Source organism: Microcaecilia unicolor, chromosome 6, assembly GCF_901765095.1.
Source record: "Microcaecilia unicolor chromosome 6, aMicUni1.1, whole genome shotgun sequence".
NCBI classification, from domain to species: domain Eukaryota; kingdom Metazoa; phylum Chordata; class Amphibia; order Gymnophiona; family Siphonopidae; genus Microcaecilia; species Microcaecilia unicolor.
This window is the reverse complement of record NC_044036.1, coordinates 265,596,190-265,620,522: the sequence shown is the minus strand read 5'-3', so window position 1 is coordinate 265,620,522 and position 24,333 is coordinate 265,596,190. Positions and strand designations below refer to the sequence as shown.

The 24,333-nt window shown below is 43.1% G+C and overlaps 1 protein-coding gene across 1 annotated transcript in view; it reads right to left on the bottom strand.

The window, feature by feature from the left end:
* The window catches only part of CRB2 (crumbs cell polarity complex component 2), a 189,755-nt gene that overhangs the window by 70,470 nt on the left and 94,952 nt on the right, over positions 1 to 24,333 (bottom strand). The window contains exons 3-6 of the mRNA XM_030207351.1: positions 21,814 to 22,009; positions 19,496 to 19,635; positions 18,622 to 18,804; positions 17,732 to 17,845 (exon numbers count right to left, since the gene is read on the bottom strand). Of these exons, the coding sequence (XP_030063211.1) occupies positions 17,732 to 17,845; positions 18,622 to 18,804; positions 19,496 to 19,635; positions 21,814 to 22,009 (633 nt within the window). The remainder of the gene's footprint in view (positions 1 to 17,731; positions 17,846 to 18,621; positions 18,805 to 19,495; positions 19,636 to 21,813; positions 22,010 to 24,333) is intronic.

The window sequence follows — 24,333 nt, the reverse complement described above, 5'->3', positions numbered from 1 at the left end:
CCTGTGTGACTTTCTCTCATGATTGTGTTCACATCTATTTTTGTATTATGTCATATTCATTTTGGCCCTTATTTTACAAGCCCAATTTGAATCTGATATAGGCATAAACCAGCACTTAAGACATTTTTCCACGATAAATGTTTAAGTCCTCATTTTACAAAGCCTGGGATATGCACATATTAGACCCAAGTGCATACAAATGGAAAGAGGATGTGGTCTGGGTATATTTTGGTGGAATAAGGGTGTGGCAAGTTCATATATATTTATACCCATTTTAGACAGGGCCTAAATGTCTATGTCCTAAAAGATCAATATCAGGAGTTACACCTACTACCAAGCACGTTTAGAATTTGGTAAATAGCTGCTATTGCACAGCACTCCAGTGGAGGGCTTATTACAGAGGGGGAGGGGGATTGCCCACTTAATGCCCCAGTGGCTTTTGACCCCCCCTAACCCCCCAAATGCCAAACTGGCAAGAAAAACCATTTACACGAGCACGCAGATATGGAATGCTCTACCCACAGACCTGAAATCAATTGTTGAAACGAATAACTTTCGCAAATCTCTGAAAACATACTTCTTCAACAAGGCCTACAACGAGAGCCAACAGCTTCACTAATTCACTTTCCCAACCCAACCAGTTAGGAAAATCCACTTCTACTATCACCCGCCTAACCACTTCCTCTTTCTTCCCTACTTAATCTCTACACACTACTAACTGTATCTGATATTCTGTAATGACAATGTCATAACAAAACTATGTAAGCCACATTGAGCCTGCAAATAGGTGGGATAATGTGGGATACAAATGCAATAAATAAATAAATAAATACATTTACTGTGACCGCATCGGGATAATAACCAAGTCACAAAGACTTTGAACCTAATTAATATCATATATATTTCTATTTTTCTAAAATGTTGTGTACCTGGCTCATAAAACTCCATTTCTCCTGTATTTTAGAACAGGCAGATTCTTTTCTGATATACTGGTGAAACTTGACACGCCCTGGCCTGCACATCTTAATTCATACTTGATAACCTCTCTAAAATGGGGTTGTTGATGAATCCTGTACTCAGCTGTTTTAAATGAGCATGTAAAAGACAGAGTAAATGAAATGAAGTTATTTTTATCTACTTATGACTGAAAGGTTTTCTCTTGAAATATCCAATTAAAATTAGCCTGGCAAGTTATCGGGTTAACTTTAACCGGATATAGTACTACTGAATATGAACCCTTAGGTGATCTAGCAAATGTTCAGGCAAGGTAAGATTGTAGTAACTGCATTCTGACACAGGTGAGACTTACCCCCCTCTGTAGAACATCTAATTAATTGCAACCTAAGTGGATTTGGATTTGGTCACACCTTTTCAGTAGTAGCTCAAGGTGAGTTACAGTCAGGTACACGCTTGTACCTGGAGGGCTCACAATCTAATTTGAGGCACTGAAGGTTTAAGTGACTTTCCGAAGATCACAAGGAACAGCAGTGGGATCCGTGGATGTCCATCCCAGTGAAAGTGAAACTGGAATCTGAAACTTGGATTCCCAAGTATTGCTTTGGTATTTATACTGCATGCTATAACTATAGTTCTGCATTTCAATAAGGATATTGGAAAGGTTTCTATCCATTCATGGAGTATCTTAGATTGCAACTGGCCATCAAAAGTCTATATTTGCTATTTTGTTTATGGCTTTGTAAACCTTGTCTGTTGTTTATTTACTGTTAGCCACATTGAACTTGAGTATGTTCAAGATAATGTAAGGTATAAATGTCAAAATAAATAAAATCAGAATAAAATGCTTGTGGGTGCAGAATAAAAGAGCACTGACCTAGTATATACTAGTATACAAAGGCTCGGCCATCCCAAGATGAATACACAGCTGGTCAAATTGATGGCTTCTGGTTAGAACTTCACTAATATCCAATAAAAATTAGCCAGATAATGCCATAATGAGAATTTTTTTTATTAATAATTATGAATTAAGAAGCTGTCTTGATGCTGTTACCACATCCTGGTAAGGGACTGATCACTATGAATTTGATCAAGTGCCTTTAGTGTTGATGACCATGTCAAAAAGCATTGTGCAAGGTGGTCAACCTGCTAGATATAATAGGCCAGTTTCATAGCAGAGTAAAAGGTTCAAAAAGCTGCCTGTTTTATTACGTCAGCAGGTACCTATGTGCCTTCATAAAATAGGACCCAACAGTAATCCTCAAGTAAGGCAGAAATGCTCTCACACAAAGTTATAAATGCCAAATATATTCTATGTCCACACACATACAACTCAGCGCCACCCTATCTACACCCCAGGAATGCATAAAAGTAGGTGCTGTCTTTCAGCATGCGTGTACCATGTCTTTTTGTGTGTATGTGTGTAAAATATGCTTTACATGGATAAGAATGTTTATTAAAATGACCCCCTAGGTTTATCATGGTGACCTAGAGGACATGAATTGAGGTTGTGGGGTGGTAGACTTAGGAGTAATGTCAGAAAATTCTTTTTCACGGAGAGGGTGGTGGATGCCTGGAATGACCTTGGAAAAAAAACTGTGGCGGAATTCAAAAAGGCGTGGGATGAACACACAGGATCTTGAATTAGAAAATAAATGATATAAAAAAACAAAACTTAAAAGGTTGCATATGTGTTTGCATGCCAAGTGGTTCTTTGATGGCAACTCTGGCTGCAGCAACTAAGGCAAGTGCTGGGCTGGCTTGTGCAGTCTGAGTCTTGCATACGGTGATCCGGTTTAGGGTAGGCTGGAGAGAGCTTTGATGGAAACTCCAGCGGTTTGGAACTTGACGACAGAACTGGGCAGACTTTTATGGTCTTTGTCCCACAAATGACAAAATAGATTTGGATAGCCTGGAGTGGGCTTTGACGGCAACTCCAGTAGTTGGAATATAAGGACAAAGCATGGCAGACTTCTATGGTCTGTGTCCCAGAAACACCAAAGAGAGACCATGATCAAGTAAATAATATCACATTCATTATCGATTTAAATCTTGAATTGATAATGAATGTGATGGTTGGGCAGACTGGATGGACCATTCAGGTCTTTATCTGCCGTCACTTACTATATTACCATTCAAACCTTAGGTGTAGTTTGACAGCTTACTTAGTGGGGGAGGGGGCATAGGGTAAGCAAGCCATATTGGCGGTGGGGATTGGGGACTAATACAGCATTTGCACTTGATGGGTGCCGCCACTATGCCTTTCCTACCCCAAACGTGACCTAATATTCAAAACAGGGAATTCTTGGGTGAAAAAAACAGAATAAGGGAAACTGATTAAAGGCCCTCACTGAAATGAGAAAAAAGGATCTGGATTTTCTCATGGTGGGGGTGGGGGGGGGGGGGGGGGGGGGAGAAATGTCCTGTAATTGCTTTTTAAAGCCACATAATAGTTCCTATGAAGATTTCTGTCCTTTTGAGGAATCTTTTTCCCCCGTGTGCCTTGTGCATCAAGGTGCCTAGTACAGCATTTTAATAGGTGTCCCAACAGAACCAAAGCCATTGCTGCAGCCTGTGCAATATGCATTCTCTTACCAAAGACCCCAATTTTTTCTTATAAATAAAATCCCAGCTATATCAGGAGTTTCACTGTATTGGCATAAGAACGTTGTCCAATAAAATGGTATAAAAAAAGGGACAATATAACATAATTTAAACTTATAATTTGCTATACTTTTACTGAAGTAATAATACAATCATAATTCTAATACAGTCATATCTACTCTATCCTGATCAATGGAAAAAAGAGTAGTGGGGAATGGTATTTGATATACAGTCTTTCTGTGGTTACAATCAAAGCGGTTTACAGATTATATACAGGTAATTTCTCTGTCCCTACTGGGCTGACAATGTAAGGATTTTATAAAAGTTTTTTGATAACCTGGAGAAATGTAGGGTTAAATGACTTGCCCAGGGTCACAAGGAGCTGCAGTGAGAATTGAACCCAGTTCCCCAGGATCTCAGCTCACTGCACTAACTATAAGACTACTCCTTTATTGGTGAGCCTTTTTAGTAAAACACCAACTGTGGGTTTAAAAAAAAGAATATATTCAGTTATTCATAGTAACATCAGTGGCATAGCCACAGGTGGGCCTGGGTGGGCCGGGGCCCACACATTTAGGGCTCAGGCCCACCCATCAGTAGCACATGTTTAGCAGTAGCTGGTGAGGATCCCAAGCTCCGCCAGCTGAAGACTTCCCCCTGATGGTAATGAAAACGCTACTCTCCATGATACTGGCACCTGCACATGCTCAGTTTTCAGCGTAAGCCTGCTGCAGACTGCCAAGGTAGAAAGAAGTGTTTTCCCGCCAGATGAGATATTTTTTTCATGTTGGTAGTGGTGGTGGGGGGAGGAAGAACACTTGGTGCCCAACCACTTCTTGCCCAGACCCACCCAAAATCTGTTGTTTGGCTACACCCCTGATTAACATACATACATAGTAAATGACGGCAGATAAAGACCTGAACGGTCCATCCAGTCTGCCCAACAAGATAAACTAATTTTACATGGTATGTAATACTTTATATGTATATCCGAGTTTGATTTGTCCCTGCCATTCTCAGGGCACAGACCGTAGAAGTCCGCCCTGCACCGGTTTTATTCTCCAAATACCGGTGTCGCCACCCAATGTTCGCTAAGATTCCATAGATCCATTCCTTCTAAACAGGATTCCTTTGTGTTTATCCCACGCATGTTTGAATTCCATTACCATTTTCATCTCCACCACCTCCCGCAGGAGGGCATTCCACGTATCCACCATCCTCTCTGTGAAAAAAATACTTCCTGACATTACTCCTGAGTCTGCGCCCCTGCAACCTCAATTCATGTCCTCTAGTTCTACCACCTTCCCGTCTCCGGAAAAGATTCGTATGCGGATTAATACCTGGGGGAATTCTGCACAACTGCACAAAGTTTCCAAGTTTATTTAGTATTTACTACTCTGCCACATCGGGAAATCCATTGCAGCAGCTTACAAAGTTCTATAATAGGTGAAAATAGAACATTTAGGAGGAAGAGTAAATACAGGAAGCAGAACTACAATTGGTTGACAGGATAGAAGAAGGTTAGAACGAAAGTACATGCTATATACTATGCGCTGTAGACAGTGCCAGGTGCCAAACCTCATAACTGGGAACACCCCTGGGTGTTTAGGTGGGGGAAAATAAAAAGAAGATTAACCAAATGCATCTGCGAATAAATAAGTTTTTAGTCTCTTTTTGTACTTGTCCAGGGACTTCTCCAATCTAAGATTTAACAGAAGCACATTCCAGAGACTAGGACCTGAAACTGAGAAGATAGAATCATGTGTGGAGACATATCTAATTTGTCGAAAGGTTGGAATTATTAAGTGATTGTGATGAGTAGACCTTAGGTCCCGTATAGGACAATAAGGAATTATGTAGCAGGCTAAAAGTGAGAAAGTTGATTGATGGATCTTGAATACAAGCAGCAAAATTCCTCACCTACAATGAACAATTCTACACAAACTGCTCTCCATTTCCCTTCAACCTCTTTCCCTGATTATGTGGCAAGAGGCTGTGTCATCCTCCTCTGCCTTCCTAGGCCTGACTATCTGAACTGTGTGGGCCGCCATAGATTAGCGCAGCTCAAATAAGCAGGGCTGGCGTTAGGGATGGGCAAACAGGGCAATTACCCCATTTCACTGGGGGCCCCCAAACTTGCCTGAAATTGAAAAAGGGACAATCTGCAAGGTAGCTTTGAGGGCCCCTTCCCTAGTGTATGCCCTGGGCCCCATCATGTCTAGCACCGGCCCTGAAATAAGCAGTCAGGCCTAAGATGGCAGTATGCAGTTGTTCACCTCTTCTTCCTCTTGATGAGTGATTGGGGCAGGGAGGAAAGAGAGTCCAAGCTGGGTGAGTGCGAGGAGGAGGGGGTATGGGATGCTTAGGAGTGTATCATGTGGGTGGGGAGCATAACAAGCTTGAGGTATGGAGAATTAGATGAGGTTGGGAGTGGGGGTATAGCAAGCTTCATAGTGTGCTACGGGGCTGGAGTTAGAGCAAGCCTGACAGAGTGCCATGAGGAGGCGGGGGACAGAAATAAGGTGAGGTAAGATATGTGCCTGGAAAGGAAAAAGGAGATGTTGGGGTTTGTTTGTTCAGGGCAGGGAGAGAGAAGGTAGGGTGGGAATATGTGCCAGAGGGGAGAAAGATAGAGAAATGGAAGTATGTATATGGGAGGGGGAGACCTTGGGACAGAGAGAACTAGGGGTCTGATGGGAGTTATATAGAGGAGAGAAAACTGTGCTTTTAGTGAGAGAGAGAGAGAGAGAGAGAGAGAGAGAGCTGTTTAGGGGAAAAGATGGTGGTGGTGGAGGAGATTTTAAGCCTGGGGAGGAGTTAGGCCTTATGATGGGGGAAATTCTGCACAAATTTACAAATTACACAGAATTTTGAAGAATTTTAAAATATTGTGTGTAAAATTTTCAAAATTGTTATGCTGAATTTTATTTTTGTTGTGCAGAATTCCTCCAGGATTAATGTAGAGTCCCTATACAGGTAGGCAGCAGTGCTGAATATAGATAGAACGTGCTCACCACTAGGCGTAGCTATACCTATAGTAATGAAATTCAGCAGTTTGGTTTGCTTTTTTGCAGGCCTAAATTAAACCACTAACTATATGGAAAGCAGCAGAATACCACTTTTTTATGTATATAATGTAGAGATAGTGAAAGTGCTGAGGCACATAATAGGGATTTATGTTAGCACTATCCATATAGCATCACTGAAAATCAAGAGACGTAGGATTTATGGGTGTAGCAGCAGCTAGGAGGAGTAGCCTAGTGGTTAGTGCAGCGGACTTTGATCCTGGGGAACTGAGTTTGATCCCACTTCAGCTCCTTGTGACTCTGGGCAAGTCACTTAACCCTCCATTGCCTCAGGTACCAAAACTTAGATTGTGAGCCCTCTAAGGACAGAGAAAGTACCTGCATATAATGTGTACAGCACTGTGTATGTCTAGTAGCACTATAGAAATGATTAGTAGTAGTAGCAGCTGCTAAATGTATAAGTCTCTTTGAATATTGGGATGCTGCATATTCAGGTTTAATGCTAGCTCTGAAAATTCTTCCCCCCCCCCCCCCCCCCACCTTAAAAATGTTGTTTCACCATGTGCACCCTTTTAGCCACTTTCAGGGGAGGGGTTCTTTAGGGTGGCAGAGAACCTGCCAAGCAATACAAAGTCTTATTAATCAGACTATTCTGCAACTTGTCAACAGAATAAATCAAATATATGCAGACAGCTAAAGTAAAACAAAAAAGTTAACTGGCAATACTTAGCGCTGACCGGCTACGTTTAGCAGGCAAATCAGACCGCATAGATATCTTTGCCCGCTGTTAACTTAATCGTCTAGCGCTGAATATTTGCTTAGCCGGTTAAGTTAGCGCCGTCCAACCCCCCCCCCCCCCCCCCCCAGATATTCAGTGCTAGTCACTTATGCGGGCTGCCCCCCATGGGCTGAATATTGACTCCATTGAGTCTATTTACAGTAAAAATAAAGGACCCCTGATGCAAGTACTTGTTGAAACACGACTGTGTTGGGTCATTAATAAATTATTAACATGGTTGTGGCTGTCTCCGCTTTTTGCTGTTTGTTTCTGTGAAACTTTTTTTTATTGCTCTTCTGTTTTCTCTTCAGAACCTAAACATCACCACTAGGGAAGAGGTGGGCAGTGTTTCTATTTCTGGTGATCTGGTGATTTTGAGGGTGAATAGAGAAGTAATCTCACTTAGGGGAATTTAATATTGTGTTGTCATTACAAGTAGTATACCATGCCATACTTTGTATTGTTGCTCGAATATTTTTACTGCTCTAATTTCCTCCTGCTCATGTTTGATCTATTCTTACTGTACACCGCCTTGAGTGAATTCCTTCAAAAAGGCAGTAAATAAATCCTAATAAATAAATAAATAAAATGAGAAAAAGTAATTTTGGCAGTTTATCATTTTCTCAGGCTGGCCACAAGATGGCGCGCTAACAACTTTTCTTCTATTGAACATCCTTTGCTGTACTGCAGCTTTGAGGCTTACTGTAGTAATCATGTTACCACACCAGATGCCTCATTATCTCCCAGACAAAGGTGAGGTTTAGTGCAAAAGCACATGAAAATATGGCTTAGAACTCCGTTCTGCCCCTAATTGTTCATTTTTATCTCTCTCTTTGGAAGATTTTGTGTGGTCTAGTCTCAGAAATTTTCTGCCAGAGCCATCCATCCCCAGAGGTGACTGCACTTATCTTTCCTGCAGTACTAAATTATCAAACTGTTATCTTACTGAATGAAAGACATTGTCCAGATTTAATTTGTTACCATCTCACCTTAGTACAGTTCTCCTATAAATTAAATAGCTGAAAATAACAGCTTCGGTATCTCTCACTACTCCTTTGTTCTCCATGTTTTGCCTTTGACAGAGTAATTAGACAAAAGGGGCAGCAGAAATGTCCCTACTGGTTTCAGACATATTTGTGGCTCTTTGGGGAAGAGAGTAGCATGGTACTTAAGAGACCTCACACTTGGACACTTGGACAACCAGATCTCTGATTTGTTTGGTAAATACCCACAGACAAATGCAGCTACCTCCACAACTCCAGCTTCCACCCTTCATATAAAAAAAGATCCATTATTTACAGCTAAGTCACAAGATACCACTGTATCTGCTCTGACCCAGGGGACAGAGACAGACACCTTGAAATCCTGACTGCATCCTTCAAACAGAAAGGCTACAACCCAGTGGCGTAGCTACGTGGGGCCACCAGGGGCGTATCTGGAATCCGGTGGTAGGGGGGGCCAGAGCCAGAGAGGGGGGGCACATTTTTGCCTCCCTCCCCCCCCTGCCACCGCCGCTGCGCCACTCTCCACCCCCCTGCTGTCAACCCTCCCCCGCTGCTTACCTTTGCTGGCGGGGGGCCCCAACCCCCGCCAGCCGAGGTCCGACCCGCAATCTTCATATTTCATCTTCCTCCGACTCCTCCGTGGCCATGCTGTAAGTAACGTTGCTGATTCGTTGAATCCAGTTCGGAGTCTGACATCACAGCACGTTGTACGCGGGTACAACATGCTGCGACGTCAGACTCCGAACTGGATTCAACGAATCAGCAGCGTTACTTACAGCATGGCCACGGAAGAGTCGGAGGAAGAAGAAATATGAAGACTTCGGGTCAGACCTCGGCTGGCGGGGGTTGGGGCCCCCCGCCAGCAAAAGTAAGCAGCGGGGGAGGGTTGACAGCGTGGAGGGGGGCCAGGGCGAAATCTGCGGGGGCCCAGGCCCCTGTGGCCCCATGCAGATACGCCCCTGGGGGCCACGGGGGCCTAAGCCCCCGTAGATTTGGCCCTGGACCCCCCCTGCAGATGACCCTCTCGACCCCCCTCCTGCCGACGACCCTCTCAACCCCCCTCCCGCCGCCAACCCGCCGTCGCCATGGGATACCATTGCTGGCGGGGGACCCCAATCCCCGCCAGCCGAGATTCTCTTCTTCCTGCGAAGGCTTTGTTCTGTTTCTGACGTCCTGCACGTACAACGTGCAGGATGTCAGACTCACAGAAACAGAACAAAGCCATCTTGCAAGGCTTTGTTCTGTTTTTGTGAGTCTGACGTCCTGCACGTACAACATGCAGGACGTCAGAAACAGAACGAAGCCTTTGCGGGAAGAAGAGGATCTCAGCTGGCGGGGATTGGGGTCCCCTGCCAGCAAAGGTAGCCCACGGCGGCGGCGGGGGAGGGTTGGTGTAGGGAGGGGGTCGAGAGGGTCGGCGGCAGGAGGGGGGTCGAGAGGGTCGTCAGCAGGGGTCGTCAAAGGTGGTGGCAGCGGCGGCGGTGGGGGGTTCGGCAATGGCGGGGGGGGGGCTAAAATGAGCTCCCTCACCTCGGGCTCTTGACCCCCCTCCCGCCGAAGTCTGGCTACGCCCCTGCTACAACCCCAAAATAATCTCCAAGAATATTGCCTCCTCCCTCAAAACACCCAGGGAAAATCTGCTACAGTACAAAGAAAAAAAAAGTCACAGACAGAATCCCCCTTATAGTGACATACAACCCAGAGCTGGAAAAATTAAGAAAAATCATAAAAGATCTGCAGCCTCTACTCCAAAAGGATGAATTACTGAAAGAGATATTCCCATCCCCACCAGTGCTGGCCTTCCGACAGCCACCCAACTTAAAACACAAGCTAATTAGAAGTAAGCTCCCAACACAGACTCAAAAAGAAAAGAATGGCACACATCCTTGCAATATATCCAGCTGCAAACTATGCCAAAATATTTCACAGGACCCACGGTTATTCACAAAGGAAAAATATTCAACATTAAGGAATCTTTCACGTGCTCCTCTTTCAATGTGGTATATATCATTCAGTGTAAAAAATGCAATGAAGGCTGCTACATTGGAGAAACAAGTCAGACGCTAAAGAAGAGATTTAATTTACATGGACACCATATGAAAAATGCTAGTACCAATAAAGATGTCACCTGTGGGGCAGCACTTTACAAAACCAGAACACTGTACCAGTGATTTCATGGTAAGAATCCTAAAGGGGAACTTTAAAACAATACAGGAACGTAAGACCTTTGAAGTCAGAATGATTAAATATTTTGACACCCACCAGACAGGACTTAACAAAGATCTGGGTTTTCTAGCCCATTATAAACCATAAAATTGTACTGCTTTGTCACCCTCCTGTCTCCATGCAGATCTTCCCTCTCACCTATCCACCCCCATCCTGTTAGACTGTCACTGAAATGCTTTGATGTTTCACTTATATATACTGTCATCTACCAACATTTGCTTATTTCCGATCTGACGAAGAAGGGCAACCTTCGAAAGCTAATCAAGAAATGTATTAAGTTATGTCCAATAAAAAAGGTATCATCTTATTTTCTTTTCCATGTTTTATTTTGTTTTATTTCTATTGATTACCTTTGATAAATACTAAAGCTATTCATTGTTTTGGATTGAGCTCACATTTTTTCATTGGTAGGTCAAGATAAGTTACACTCAGGTACAGGAGACATTTCACTGTCCCTAGAAAGGTTACAATCTAGCGCCTGTGTTTACAAAGGCGCGCTATAAGCCCGTTAGCGTTTTTAAAATATGTTAAATGCTAATGTGGGCTAAACGCTAATGTGCCTATAGGAATGTATTGGTGCATTAGCATTTAACTTTAAAGGCGCATTAAAAACGTGTCTTAGTAAATATACCCGTAAGGAAGTAATATCAGAATGTGAAATGTTCAAAAAACGCCTATCATTTTATTTTATTTTATCAGTAACAATCTTGATGTTTCACAAGCCTTAATTTCATATTACGTTCTCGTAGTACAAACAAGACATCCAGAAATTTTGTTTAAAGGCAACATGGATGCCTGTGTACTTTTGGAAAACAGGCTCCCAGAACTCTTTGTAATAATGCACAAATTTACACCTGCTCTAAAGAATGTATAAACGTGTATGCAACCGCTGTCTGGATAACTGCCACTAACCAGGGCCATCCATCATTATTCAGCTGCTCTATTTGGATGAAAATAATTCCAGACCACCTTGGTGCTATCTGGATAGTTTCAGATTGGTATGGGGCAGCGTGGGAGTGGAGCAAAGATAAAGCTGGAGATTACTCTGTTTATTTTATTTATTTTGATATTGCTCACACCTTTTTCAGCAGTAGCTCAAGGTGAGCTACATTCAGGTACATGGGGTATTCCTCTGTCCTTGGAGGGCTTACAATCTAATTTTGTACCTGAGGTAATGGAGGATTAGGTGACTTGCCCAAGATCACAAGGAGCAGCAGTGGGATTTGAGCTGGCCACCTCTGGATGTAAAGACTGGTACTCTAATCACTAGGCTACACCCCCCCCCCCCCCACCACCACTCACTATTAATGTCAACATTCAGTCTTGTCAGCACAGCAGTAACTATCTGGCTAAAGCTAGGACAGTAAAAAGCTATCCCAACTTCATCCAGTTAGCCATCTGGAACAGGAGCTGCATTAGTTTTTCTAGGCAGATAGTGGCACAAGTCACCATTCTATATGGATATTCAGTGACTGCCATTATCCAATACTGGCACTGAATAGCCAGATTTCTTTTCTTCCCTTCCCTTTTTTTTTTAAAAACAATGGCTGCTGCAGTGACCAAAATAGAAATTGTGACTTGGCAGCTGATTAGATTGCAACTCCTCTTGAAGGAGTATCCTAACGGTTAGAGCAATGGGCTGAGATCCAAGAAAGCCCAGTTCAAATCCTAATGCAGCCTCCTGTGATCTTGGATAAGTTACAACCCTCCATTGCTCCAGGTACAAAGACCTAATATACTTGAATGTTACTCACATTGAACTACTACTAAAAATGGTGTGAGCTAAACCCAGAATCCCTTCCCCCTATTGAAAGTAAAATGTCATGTGTTGCCAATGAAAAGGTGTGAGCTAAATCTGAAACTCTGCTAATGGTAGAAAAGAAGTGACAAGTTATTGTGTGCTTCACAGTATTTATGAATGAAAAACAAATCATAATTCACTATAATAAGGCTACAAGAGAGAGAAATTAAGTTCACGTGCACGCGTCTGTATGAATCTTACACAGTGTCTCTATTTTGCAGACAAAACGTTTGGAAAAACTCTGCACTATAATGAGCAGTGTTAAAGGTCTTACTGAAACCTAGCCAGCCCACATTTATATCACCCTCCTTTCTCTTCTTTTGATCTCCTTTGGTCACCTCACCCAAAAATTTAATTAAGTTTCTTTGGCAAGATAAGTCTTTTCATTCAGTCATGTTGCCTAGAAACCTGAAGCCACCAGCTTCAAGATTTCACATTCTTCTTTCCTTTGGAAGGGTTTCCATTACTTCACCCTCTCTTCCTTCCATTGTAGAGTAAAGGTACTTCTGCCCTTCCACAGTTTTCTGGAGTCTCTCCTGTTCCTAGTGATAAGTGAAATCCAGTTTTGAGGACTGCAGTCAGTACCTCCTAGAGCTCCTTATCTGCCCTTGATTAATACTGCCCCACTTCCTTGGTTATTTTAATTGTGTTAGGACCTTGAATATTACCTGTTCAGTAGGGATGTGCCCAGGGCAATGATTGTTGGTTCATTTGGTCTTTATTCCAGATTTTCACAAATTTCTTTTAAACAAAAAATGTTAACGCATTATGGGCCTTTTTTATCAAGCTGTGTTAGCGGTTCCCACGTAACAATGATGATGGAGCCCATTCAAAGTAAATGGGCTTTGCTGGTATTACCGCACCGGAAGCCACTAGTACGGCTTAATAAAAGAGGTCCTAAATTGATTTAGCATGCATTTAAATGTTAAATACACTAGTAAACCTAATGCATCCTAATGAACGCACTTCCCTATTGTTCAGTAAATAGAAATGCGTTCAAGTCAGAGTTCTTATATTTTTGGTCTATCATACCCTGCTTCTAGTAGAAAGAGCTAAGTGTAAAATATAAATAACTATAGCGCAGTGTGTTCCATTTTAATTCTTCTTGCTTTCCATCTGGCCAATGTGAGGAACCCATGAGGATACAGGGAGAAGGGACCAGAGAAAGGAGCAGGACAGGAACATGTTCTCGTCCTGAGTCCAACCACAAATCCCAAGTTCACAGAGGCCAGGAGGCCACTCCTCCCGGGAAGTATAAGTATCTTAAAGACCTAAAGCGGGAAGGAGGACTACAAGTCCCAGGAACCTATGCAAGTTACCAAGCAAGAAGAAAGGGAGCAGAAAGAGAACTACAAGTCCCAGGAAACCGAGGGGGAAGGGAGAGATTGGGTAATGAGAGATAATCAGGGTGGGGAGCATAAAGGGAGAGGAACTAATGAACTTGGAGTGGGGAGGAGAAGGAGAGGAGATTCAAGCAGGAGAGACCTGGGGTAATAAGCCCATGGACATGACTGCTCTGGCCCTGGTACAAGGGAAGAAATTAAAGGGCTTCTTAGCAAACCTGGCTGGGAGGCTGTTGGCACATGGAAAAAGAGTCAAGCAGCTGTTACCATCAAGGAGAAGGTGAGGGGCTGAAGAAGTGTTTGGGGATTTGAACTATGACATGGGCTTGTGCTTTGCTGAGAAGTGTTTGGGGGTCTGAACTATGACATGGACTTGTGCCTTGCTGCGAAGTGTTTGGGGGTTTGGAACTGTGACATCAACCTGTGCACTGCAAGGAAGTGCTTGGGGATTTAAACTAGGGCATGGACTGTGTTTGGCTGGGGAAACAGTGGAGGAAGGGTGGTTTCCTAGCTGGGGGGAGGAACAGTCTATGATCAGTAACTCATTGTGACTTATATGAATGAATAAACAGCATTTGTGCACTATATTTTGGCCTGGAGCTTTGAGAGGGCTTCCTGGGGATCTGGGGAGAGCGCTGGGGTATATTTCCCAGGATTGAGGCCGCCACTGGAGAGGTTCCTGAGGCACAAGAAGGAGGCCAGCAGATACCCTCCTCTTTTCACTTAGTCATATTTTAAATATATAAGACTTATTCACCTTCTTCCTTGATTGAACCGTACAACCTTTCCAGCCTTCTTCCTGCCTCCCCTTGTTTCTCCTCCTCCATCTGTCTGTCTATATTTCTTAACTCCTTTTTGCTCTTAATTTTTTTTTCTTACTCTGGTGAACCATTGTGGTCTCTTCATTTTCTTCCTTTCATGAATTTGCAGTTTTTATTGTAGTTCTGTGGCTCCTCTGTATGATTTAAATCTTCTTCACCTAAAACTCTTCTTTAATGTAATAATTTGCTCTCTTGGCTCAGGAGACTTGTTGTACTACTATGCAGTTCTGGTCCAAAAACGTGCTTCAGTTTGCTAATCAGGCACTGCAATGGACCAAAGCACTCCCACAAACAAAGCCAGGCAGGAATAAGAGGATTGGGAATGACCACACTGATGAACTAGGATGACAATAGCAAGTCCTTTATTAAAACCATGGATAAGTGACAAATACGTAGACCCAACATGGGCCGTGTTTTGGCATAAACACATTGGGTACCAAGTCAAGTAGAAGACAAGAGATCATCTCTCTAAATACTAGTTGATTGTAGCGATTACAATTATCAGATGCCACTGAAGCCAGCATGTTCGGATCAATGTTACTCTGGCTACGTAGCAGTACACATGGGTGGAACAAGCACAAAGATGGCAGACACCGATGCAATTGGAGAAGATGCTATGTACTTGAGGTATGTGACTTGTTTTGAAATGTTTTCTGACCAATAATAGTAATTAAAGTAGGCTGATCGTATGTTCTACTCTTTAGTTGAATATTGGACCACACCCTGAGGCAGCGAATTGCGAAACATGCCACATGTAGGTGGAGGTGTCCATGTTCTGCGTTTTATGCAGTGTTTGTTGGAAGATTTGTGATACAAATCAAAGCTGTAAGATGTTTTATGTTTAAATCATTTTTATTGAACCAAGTAACAATAAACAAGGCATTTCTTACAACAAGTAAAGTTTTCAATTTTCACCCCCGCTCCTCTCCCTCCTCCCCCCCCCCCAAAAAAAAATCCCCCCTCCTTTTTCATTCCTTCCTCCCCCTTCCCTCTCCTCCCCCCTCTAATCTATAACATCCCATTACTTATAAGTTCAATAAGCTGGAAGATGTTTTAAAGCATGAAGATATAAGCTCAAAAGAATTTTCTACATATAAAGAATAAAGTTTCATATGGTTGGAATACAAAAAGAAGTTTTGGATTGAATGTTATAAAGTGATGTGGAGGGGCATAAACGAAAGGGGCGCCCACGTTTTCCTGAGGACATCCTCGCAGGACGTCCTGGCGGAGGGGCAGGGAAACCCGTATTATCGAAACAAGATGGGCGTCCGTCTTTCATTTCGATAATACGGTCGTGGACGCCCAAATCGCAAAATTTAGGTCAACCTTAGAGATGGTCATCCTTAGAGATGGTCATCCCTGATTTTCGGCGATAATGGAAACTGAGGACGCCCATCTCAGAAATGACCAAATCCAAGCCATTTGGTCGTGGGAGGAGCCAGCATTTGTAGTGCACTGGTCCCTCTCACATGCCAAGATACCAACCTGGCACCCTAGGGGGCACTGCAGTGAACTTCAGAAATTGCTCCCAGGTGCATAGCTCCCTTACCTTGTCTGCTGAGCCCCCCAAAACCCACTCCACACAACTGTACACCACTACCATAGCCCTTACGGGTGAAGGGGGGCACCTACATGTTGGTACAGTAGGTTTCTGGTGGGTTTTGAAGGCTCACATTTACCACCACAAGTGTAACAGGTAGGGGGGGGGATGGGCCTGGGTCCGCCTGCCTGAAGTGCACTGTACCCATTACAACTGCTCCAGGGACCTGCATACTGCTGTCATGGAGCTGGGTATATTATATTTTATAAAAAAAATTTTTGAGGGTGGGAGGGGGTTAGTGACCACTGGGGGAGTAAGGGGAGGTCATCCCCGATTCCCTCCGGTGGTCATCTGGTCATTTAGGTCATATTTTTGTGGCTTGGTCGTAAGAAAAAAAGGACCAGGTAAAGTCATCCAAGTGTGCGTCAGGGACGCCCTTCTTTTTTTCCATTATGGGTCGAGGACGCCCATGTGTTAGGCACGCCCCAGTCCCACCTTCGCCATGCTTCCGACACGCCCCCGTGAACTTTGGTCATCCCCACGACAGAAAGCAGTTGAGGGCGCCCAAAATCGGCTTTCGAGTATGCCGATTTGGGCGACCCTGTAAGAAGGACGCCCACCTTGCGATTTGTGTCGAAAGTTGGGTGCCCTTCTCTTTTGAAAATAAGCCTGTTAGTGATTGAACAGCTGGGTTTAAGATCATTCATACTCTGGCTACAGCGGCATCTGATAATTGTGATCGCTAGCGTTTAGAGAGATGATCTCTTGTCTTCTGTGTGACTTGGTACCCAACGTGTGTACGCATATCACTGTATCACAAAGACTCCTGAGGAAGGCTGTACAGCTGAAACACGGCCCGTGTTGTGTTTACATTTTTGTCACTTATCCACAGTTTTAATAAAGGACTTGCTGTTGTCATCCTGGTTCATCAGTGTGCTCATTCCCACTCCTCTTGTTCCTGCTTAGTTTGAAAATTACACAGAAATAATCTGTTTTGTTTTGCCATTTTCAAAATGAAATAAAATTTAAAAATGCATGTGGTTTCTGTCTGTTTGTATTTGTTAAATTGTGCTAAACACACACTAAAATGAGTTAAAAATGAAAAGAAAGCAACATTTTTAAAAACCTGCATACCCATACACTAAATTATAGTCACTGGATCCCAGATTACCCTTTACTAGCACTGTTTCACTAATACAAGCCATATTTAAGTTGTCATCTTACCTCTCTAATTTTGTTTGTTCCTGGAGGTAGACTTAAAAAGACTTTGCTTTTACACTCATACTTTTCTTTTCTGAGGAGAAATATGTGTGTAGTATTGGAAAATGTGAGGGTCCCTTTATCTATGGGGTGCTTTATGGTGAAGGTAAAAGTGCATGAAGTGAAGAGTGCATGTCTACATCTAATAATTGAGGGCAGTTATAAAACAGTTCCCCAAAGGATTATAGTAATACGTTGTATTAATCTGTACCAGTTCATTGGTTTCAGATGAAAGCCATGATTTACTGTAACGGAGTAGAATGCAAAGCATGTTGGCAGTGCCAAAGCTCCATTTTGCTGTATGCTAACTTCGGATCATTATACTAGAACAATGTCATTATCAATCACTTCCAGACATTAAATAAATGCCTTACCTGTAAAGCCAAGTGCGCAATGGCAATGGAATCCATTGATCAAATCCTCACAGCTACCTCCATTTTGGCAAGGATGGGATCCACACTCATCGATATTTGATGAGCAGTTTTCCCCTGAGAATAATAAAATACAGTCACTCCCTTCTTCATTCTAGTCAGAAACCTCTAAATCCATTCCTAATTATGCTAAACTGTGAACGGACTATTAGTGGCATTAGTAGTTCAATGGCAAACTGAATTCACCAACGGTATCATGAAACTGCTAAATTGTCAACTGTAGTCTCAACTGTTGTGTTCTTTCTTCCAAGGCTGAAGCGTAGGTGCAAAGAGAATACCTGTTCTGTTCCAGCCAAAGAAAACACCGTGCGTCTACTACCAATGGTCTATTTTCTTTTCTGCATCATTCCACGTTATCTCTCTCAAGCCAATGATCAAGTCACTAAAGGGGCCTTTTTACAAATCGGCAGTAAGCCCACCGCGGGCTTACCATGTGCCAATCTGGAGTTACCACCAGCCCAATGCAGGTGCCAGCGGTATTTCCACCCCCAGCACGCGCCATTTCCAGTGCTAGCATAAATAATCGAAAAATATTTCCACAGGCGCTAACCTGGTGGTAGTCGGGCAGCACCACATGCTATCCAGTTACCGCTGGGTTAGCATGGAAACCCTTATCACAACCTCAGTGGATGGTGGTAAGTGCTCCCTCCCACATGGCCACACGGTAAGTGAAATCTTGCTGCATGGCCCTTTCTTTTTTTGGCCTTTATGCCTGCTTCGGTAAAAAGGGCCTCGACACGTGGCAAAAACGTCCCCCGCCGCTAGCGCAGGGCCCTTTTTTATCGCAGCTTAGTAAAAGGGTTCCTAAAGGAATGTCGATGGACTTTTCTCACCTGTGAATCCTGGTTGGCATCGACAGAGGTAGCCCGCAGCCTCCATATAGCTGAACTTGCTGCTGAATTCTGGCAGAGCCCCATAGTAAGCTTGATTGGATCTTTCTAAACACTCTGCTCCATTCTGGCAGGGTCCCGCTATACATTCATCTTTATCGATGCCACACTGCTCACCTGTATAACCTATGGGGAGACCGTTACCATTCAGTGTTACCTTTCATCATTATATGAAAGAAAACATTTTATGTTTCAGCTTATGTTGTCACTGATCTGACAGAACACTCAGGGCCCCTTTTAAGTGGAGGAGTGGCCTAGTGGTTAGGGTGGTGGACTTTGGTCCTGAGGAACTGAGTTCAATTCCCGGTACAGGCAGCTCCTGGTGACTCTGGGCAAGTCACTTAACCCTCCATTGCCCACCACATTGAGCCTGCCATGAGTGGGAAAGTGCGGGGTACGAATGTAACAAAACAAAAAAACTTGGCAAAAAGGGGCCTACACTGGCGTCAGCATGTGTTTTTGATGCACTCCGAGGCCCCCCTTTTACCGCAGCAGGTTAAAGGTAGGTCTTTCTTTTTTTAAAGAAATGGCCGTGCGGCAAGTGAAGCACTTGCCGTGTGGCCATTTCGAGGGCGAGCCCTTACCGCCACCTATTGAGGTGGCGGTAAGGGCTCCCACGCTAACCTGGCGGTAACTGGACAGCATGTGACATTGCCCAATTACCGCTGGGTACACACTGGCGCTACAAAAATAAATATATATTTGTAGTACCAGATATGACGGTGCACTGGGGGGTGGGAACTACCGCCGGGCTGCAGCGGTAGCCCGGCGGTACTTTGTAAAAGGGGCTCTCAGTTTGATATTATTGTGACCTGACCTGGCCAGCAGACACAGGTGTAGTTCTTAACTCCTTCTACACAGGTGGCATTGTTCAGACATGGTCCAGAGGCACATTCCAGGATATCTATCTCACAGTTCTTGCCTGTAAAGCCTGTGTCACTGCAGTCACATTGATACCTGAAATAAGCCAGCAATGCATTTCTTAGTGGTTTCAATTGACAAACAGCAGTTTAAAAACCTCAGCAAATCTATACTGGGACTATTATAAATGGACTTTGAGAAAATTTGGCACATCTTACAGTAGCCTAGTCCAGTGCTTGGGGCACACCCAGCCAGTCAGCTTTTCAGGATATCCACAATGAATATGCATGAGGTAAATTTGCATGTAAAAGGAGGCAGTACATGCAAATTTCTCTCATGCATATTTATTATGGATATCCTGAAAACCCAACTGACTGGGTTGAGAAGCACTGGTCTAGTCAATGCATCATTGTAAGCCACATTGAGCCTGCAAATGGGTGGGAAAATGTGGGATAAAAATGCAACAAATAAATAAATAAATAAATAAATAAATAAATAAATAAATCATCATTAATTACTTGTCAGAACACAAAATTTCAAAAACTTAAGTCTGGCACTGAGGCTTAAAATCCATTACAGTGTAAAAGCTGGTCAGCTCTACTTAGTGATAGCTGCTATTGTTCTGGAAGTTCTGATACTTCCATTGGGAGCCCTTTTACTGAGGTGAGCCAAGTCCTCAGGCAGGCTTAATGTACTAAGGGGTCCTTTTACCAAGCTGCGATATAAAGTGCTCTGCAGTAGTGGCAGGGGCCATTTTTGCCGCGCACCAGGGCCCTTTTTACTGCAGCGGGTAAAAATCCCCTGAAAAAGACATGGCTGTGTGGTAATATTATTCTTACCATGTGACCATGTGGGGGGGGGGGGGGGGTGAGCACTTACTGCCATGTGGTAACCGGGCAGCATGTGGCACTGCACGATTATCACCAGGTTAGCACCACACTAGAAACCATGGAATAATTTTCCGTAGCGCTGGGAATGTCACGCACTTGAGGCAGAACTACCACCGGTGGCAGCGTTGGGCTGGCAGTAGTTCTGGGTTGCCGCACGGCAGCTCTTTAGTACAAGGGCCCCTAAAAAAAAGGTCTAATGCAGGACGCACTAAGAGTCCTGCAGTTATTTCTCTGTTTGCGTGCACTAATCAAGTGCTACATATTTTTGGGAATTGTTTTTTGGGCGTGTTGCAGGGTGGGAAATGGGTGTGGAAGTACTAGCCAGCTAGTGTGTTTGCATAACTGGTTAATGCAGGAGTATTTACCATCTCCTAAATAGAAGCTAATAAGTGCTCCTGTAATCCTGCACGCTAATGGAAAAATTTGTATGGGATCAGCAAAAATTTAAAAGGCTTATTTTATAGCTGTGGTAAAAATGGGCTTAGCACGTGGGAAAGTCCAGCATTAGGATATGCTAAGCCTTTTTTGTTACTTCAGTTTAATAAAAGGGCCCCTTAATCTGTACTAAGAAATATGCATGAATCTATGAATTCCATCCATGCAAATAGTCTCAGTACAAACTTTTAAACAGCAAAACCCTATATGCTAAGTATGAAGCCTGACATTAGGAATTGGGACATCCAGGATCCAGGTTAGGACATTCACAGTTCACTGCATATTTTACAAAAGACTCTGGGAAATATATGTTATTTGCTGCCACTTAACAAAGATACATACTGTAAAAAAAAAAAAACACCCAGCATCATACAGGACACATACATGTGTATGTACCAACCATCCAATACAAATACATAAGTGTTTGAAAATACATGTACAATTTCAAATTTCACAAAACTAGAAGAGCAGACAATTAAGAAGCAGAGTGAAATAACTTGGGCTTCTAGCTAAGGAGTCTAACACCAATTCCCTCTCCATTCACTGGTGGGCCCCAGGTCTAAATGCGCAGTTCACATGCCTCCAGGTGCATGAACAAACAGTGACTACATTGTTTTACTTTGCTGGACCAGACTAGGTGAAGTGTACTGTGTACACCAGGTGGTGTATTCTGCCCCTGATGCATCCAATATTATTGGCGAAACACAGCCATTGTTAACCTCGGAGCATTTTACTTCATTAAAAATTTTCTTATATGATCTGCTCCCCTGTCTTATATTGTCTATGTTGGATTTGGCAGACTCCCTGCCTTATTGTTTTCTGACTTCTAAAATGACTTCTGTAACATTTAGGAAATTTAACAATAAGTACTCTGTGACCTGAAGCGAAAGGGAGATAGCCTGAAATGAAGAACTCAATCTGCGCTAGAGTGAAAGAAATAACTCCTTACTTATTGATGAGATCCTTGCAGTTCCCTCCATTTTCACATGGCTGGCTTTCACATTCATCTATATCCACCTCACAATGTGTTCCCTCGTAACCTACAGGGCAGGTACAGGTATAAAAGCCCACGTGGTCATTGCATGTACCAGCATTGTGGCACGGATCTGATTCACACTCATCTATTTCAGTTTCACAGTTCAAACCTTAGGAATGAAAACACACACCATTATTTCATGCTAGCATAGAGATCAGCTCATGAGCAAGGGTAGGTATTTTGGATTTAGCTCACAGCAAGTTACATTCAGGTACAGTAGGGGTGTTTTCTTGTTCCCTGAGGGCTCACAGTCAAAGTTTGGCCATTCAGGTAGTGAGGGTTTAGTGACTTGCCCAAGATCACAAGGAACTGCAGTGGGATTTGAACCCTGGCTTCCCTAACCATTCGGCTGCTCCTCCATTCCACTCAATTCCACCACCACCACAAGCGGAAAAAGTTTATAAAACTTTTTCTGCTTGTGAAGCATGTTGTACACACAGAAAAGGGCTTACTGTGCAACTGCATAGCCATGGTAAAGAAAAATGGAAAGCCATCTGGCTATAGGCATTCCTGGAGGCATAGTTGCCATGTACACTCAGTTTATTAAATACACACATATGTGCATAGAGTGAATGCTCCAATTTACACTTTCTTCAGATCAGGTGTAAGTTTGTTGTTGTTGGGGCTGGATTTGGTCAGACAACGGATTTTGGTGATACAGAAAGAATAGGCATGAAAAAAGCAGCTTTCTAAAGGGATCCATCTGCCTAATACCACAGTTAGTCAGTGAAAAGCCTTGTTAGAGTTCCCATGTAGAGCATCTAAATATCGCTTCACTAACTAGTGAGATTTAGCAGCTCAAGGCATTCCCAGAAGTGTCAGTGAGAAATGTATGCATGTAATTTCCCCCACTTGTCTCCATCCACTACAATAACAGAAGTAAACACAGATGCTATTATACCCATCTACCTTTAACTAAGTTCTGTTTTTCTTTTATTATAAGACTCTGAGGGGCATTTTTGATATGATGTCTAAGACCAACCAAACGTCTAAAATTCAAGTGGGGAATACAGCCATTTTCAAAACAGAAAATATCTTTTTTTTCCGAAAATGGCTATTTGTTAGATGTTTTTGTGCTCTGTGCGTTTATCGTTTTGGTCCATTTTCGGAAAAAAAAAAGTCCACGTGAAAAACGCACAAATTCAAGCCATTGGGATGTAGGAGGAGCCAGCATTCTTAGTAGATTGGCCACACAGACATCCCAGGACAGCAATGGGGCACCCTAGGGGACACTGCAGTGTACTTCAAATAAATGCTCCCAGGTACACATCTCACCATTGCTGAGCCCCCCAAAACCCAATACCTCCAACTGTGCATCACTACAATAGCCCTTTTGCGTAAAAGGGGCACCTATATGTGGGTACAGTAGGCATCTGGTGAGTTTTGAAGGGCTCACAGTTTCCACCACAAATGTAAAAGGAGGGACAGGTATGGACCTGGGTCTACCTATCTGCAGTGCACTGCATTCACCCCTAGACTATTCCAGGGTCCTGCATGCTGCTCTAATGGACCTGAGTTATAACATCCAAGGCTGGCAAGTAATGTTTTTAATCACATTTTTGGGGAGTGGGAGGGGGTTAGTGAGTACTGGGGGAGTAAGGGGAGGTCATCCCTGATTCTCTCCAGAGGTCATCTGGTCATTTAGGGCACTTTTATGTGGCTTATTCATTAATAAAACATGTCTAGACCAAAATGTCCAACTTATGGCCCTGGATATTTTTTTGTTTTGTTACATTATGGCAGAAGATCCTGCCCTTAACATGCCTTTGACACGTCCACTTGTGATTTGAATTCACTTCTGATGGGCTTCATAGAAAAAAGTCTACCAATTTGGATGTTTTTGTGAGAAAAACATCCAAATGCAGATTTATGCCACTTTTTGGACATTTTTCTCTTGAAAATGAGCCCCTCTGTATACCACCTGCTCGCCCTAAAAAGGCCACTCAACATATTCTACAGTAAAAGAAATGCCTAGGTAATTGTGCAAATTTGCTAGACAACCCCCTAACATTGCTGCATTGATTTTGTGAAAACTTCCACCAAATTTAGCAGTTTAAAAAAAAATTTACAACCTAGTCAGGACTTGCTCCAGCCCCACCCCCTACACAATACAGCTTAGAAAAAGCATGAGAGACACCTTGGACCTTCAACTGGGTCCAGTATTTAACCATTTAAAAATTACTCTGGTAACAAAATGATCAAAATGGAATGAAAAATTTAGAAAGATTTTCATTTCCATTTTAGAATTACTCACTTTTCCAAATCACAGCTCAAGATGTATCATTGATTTGAAGTGTATCAAATAAAAGTGAGCTTTGAACTAAGGGGTGCTAAATTCAGCTATGGTTAGTTGGATCGCTTCCCAAGACAGTTTATAATTTAAGCCCTAATTTTGCTAAACTATGTTAGCAATTTAATGTGTGTTAAACAGTG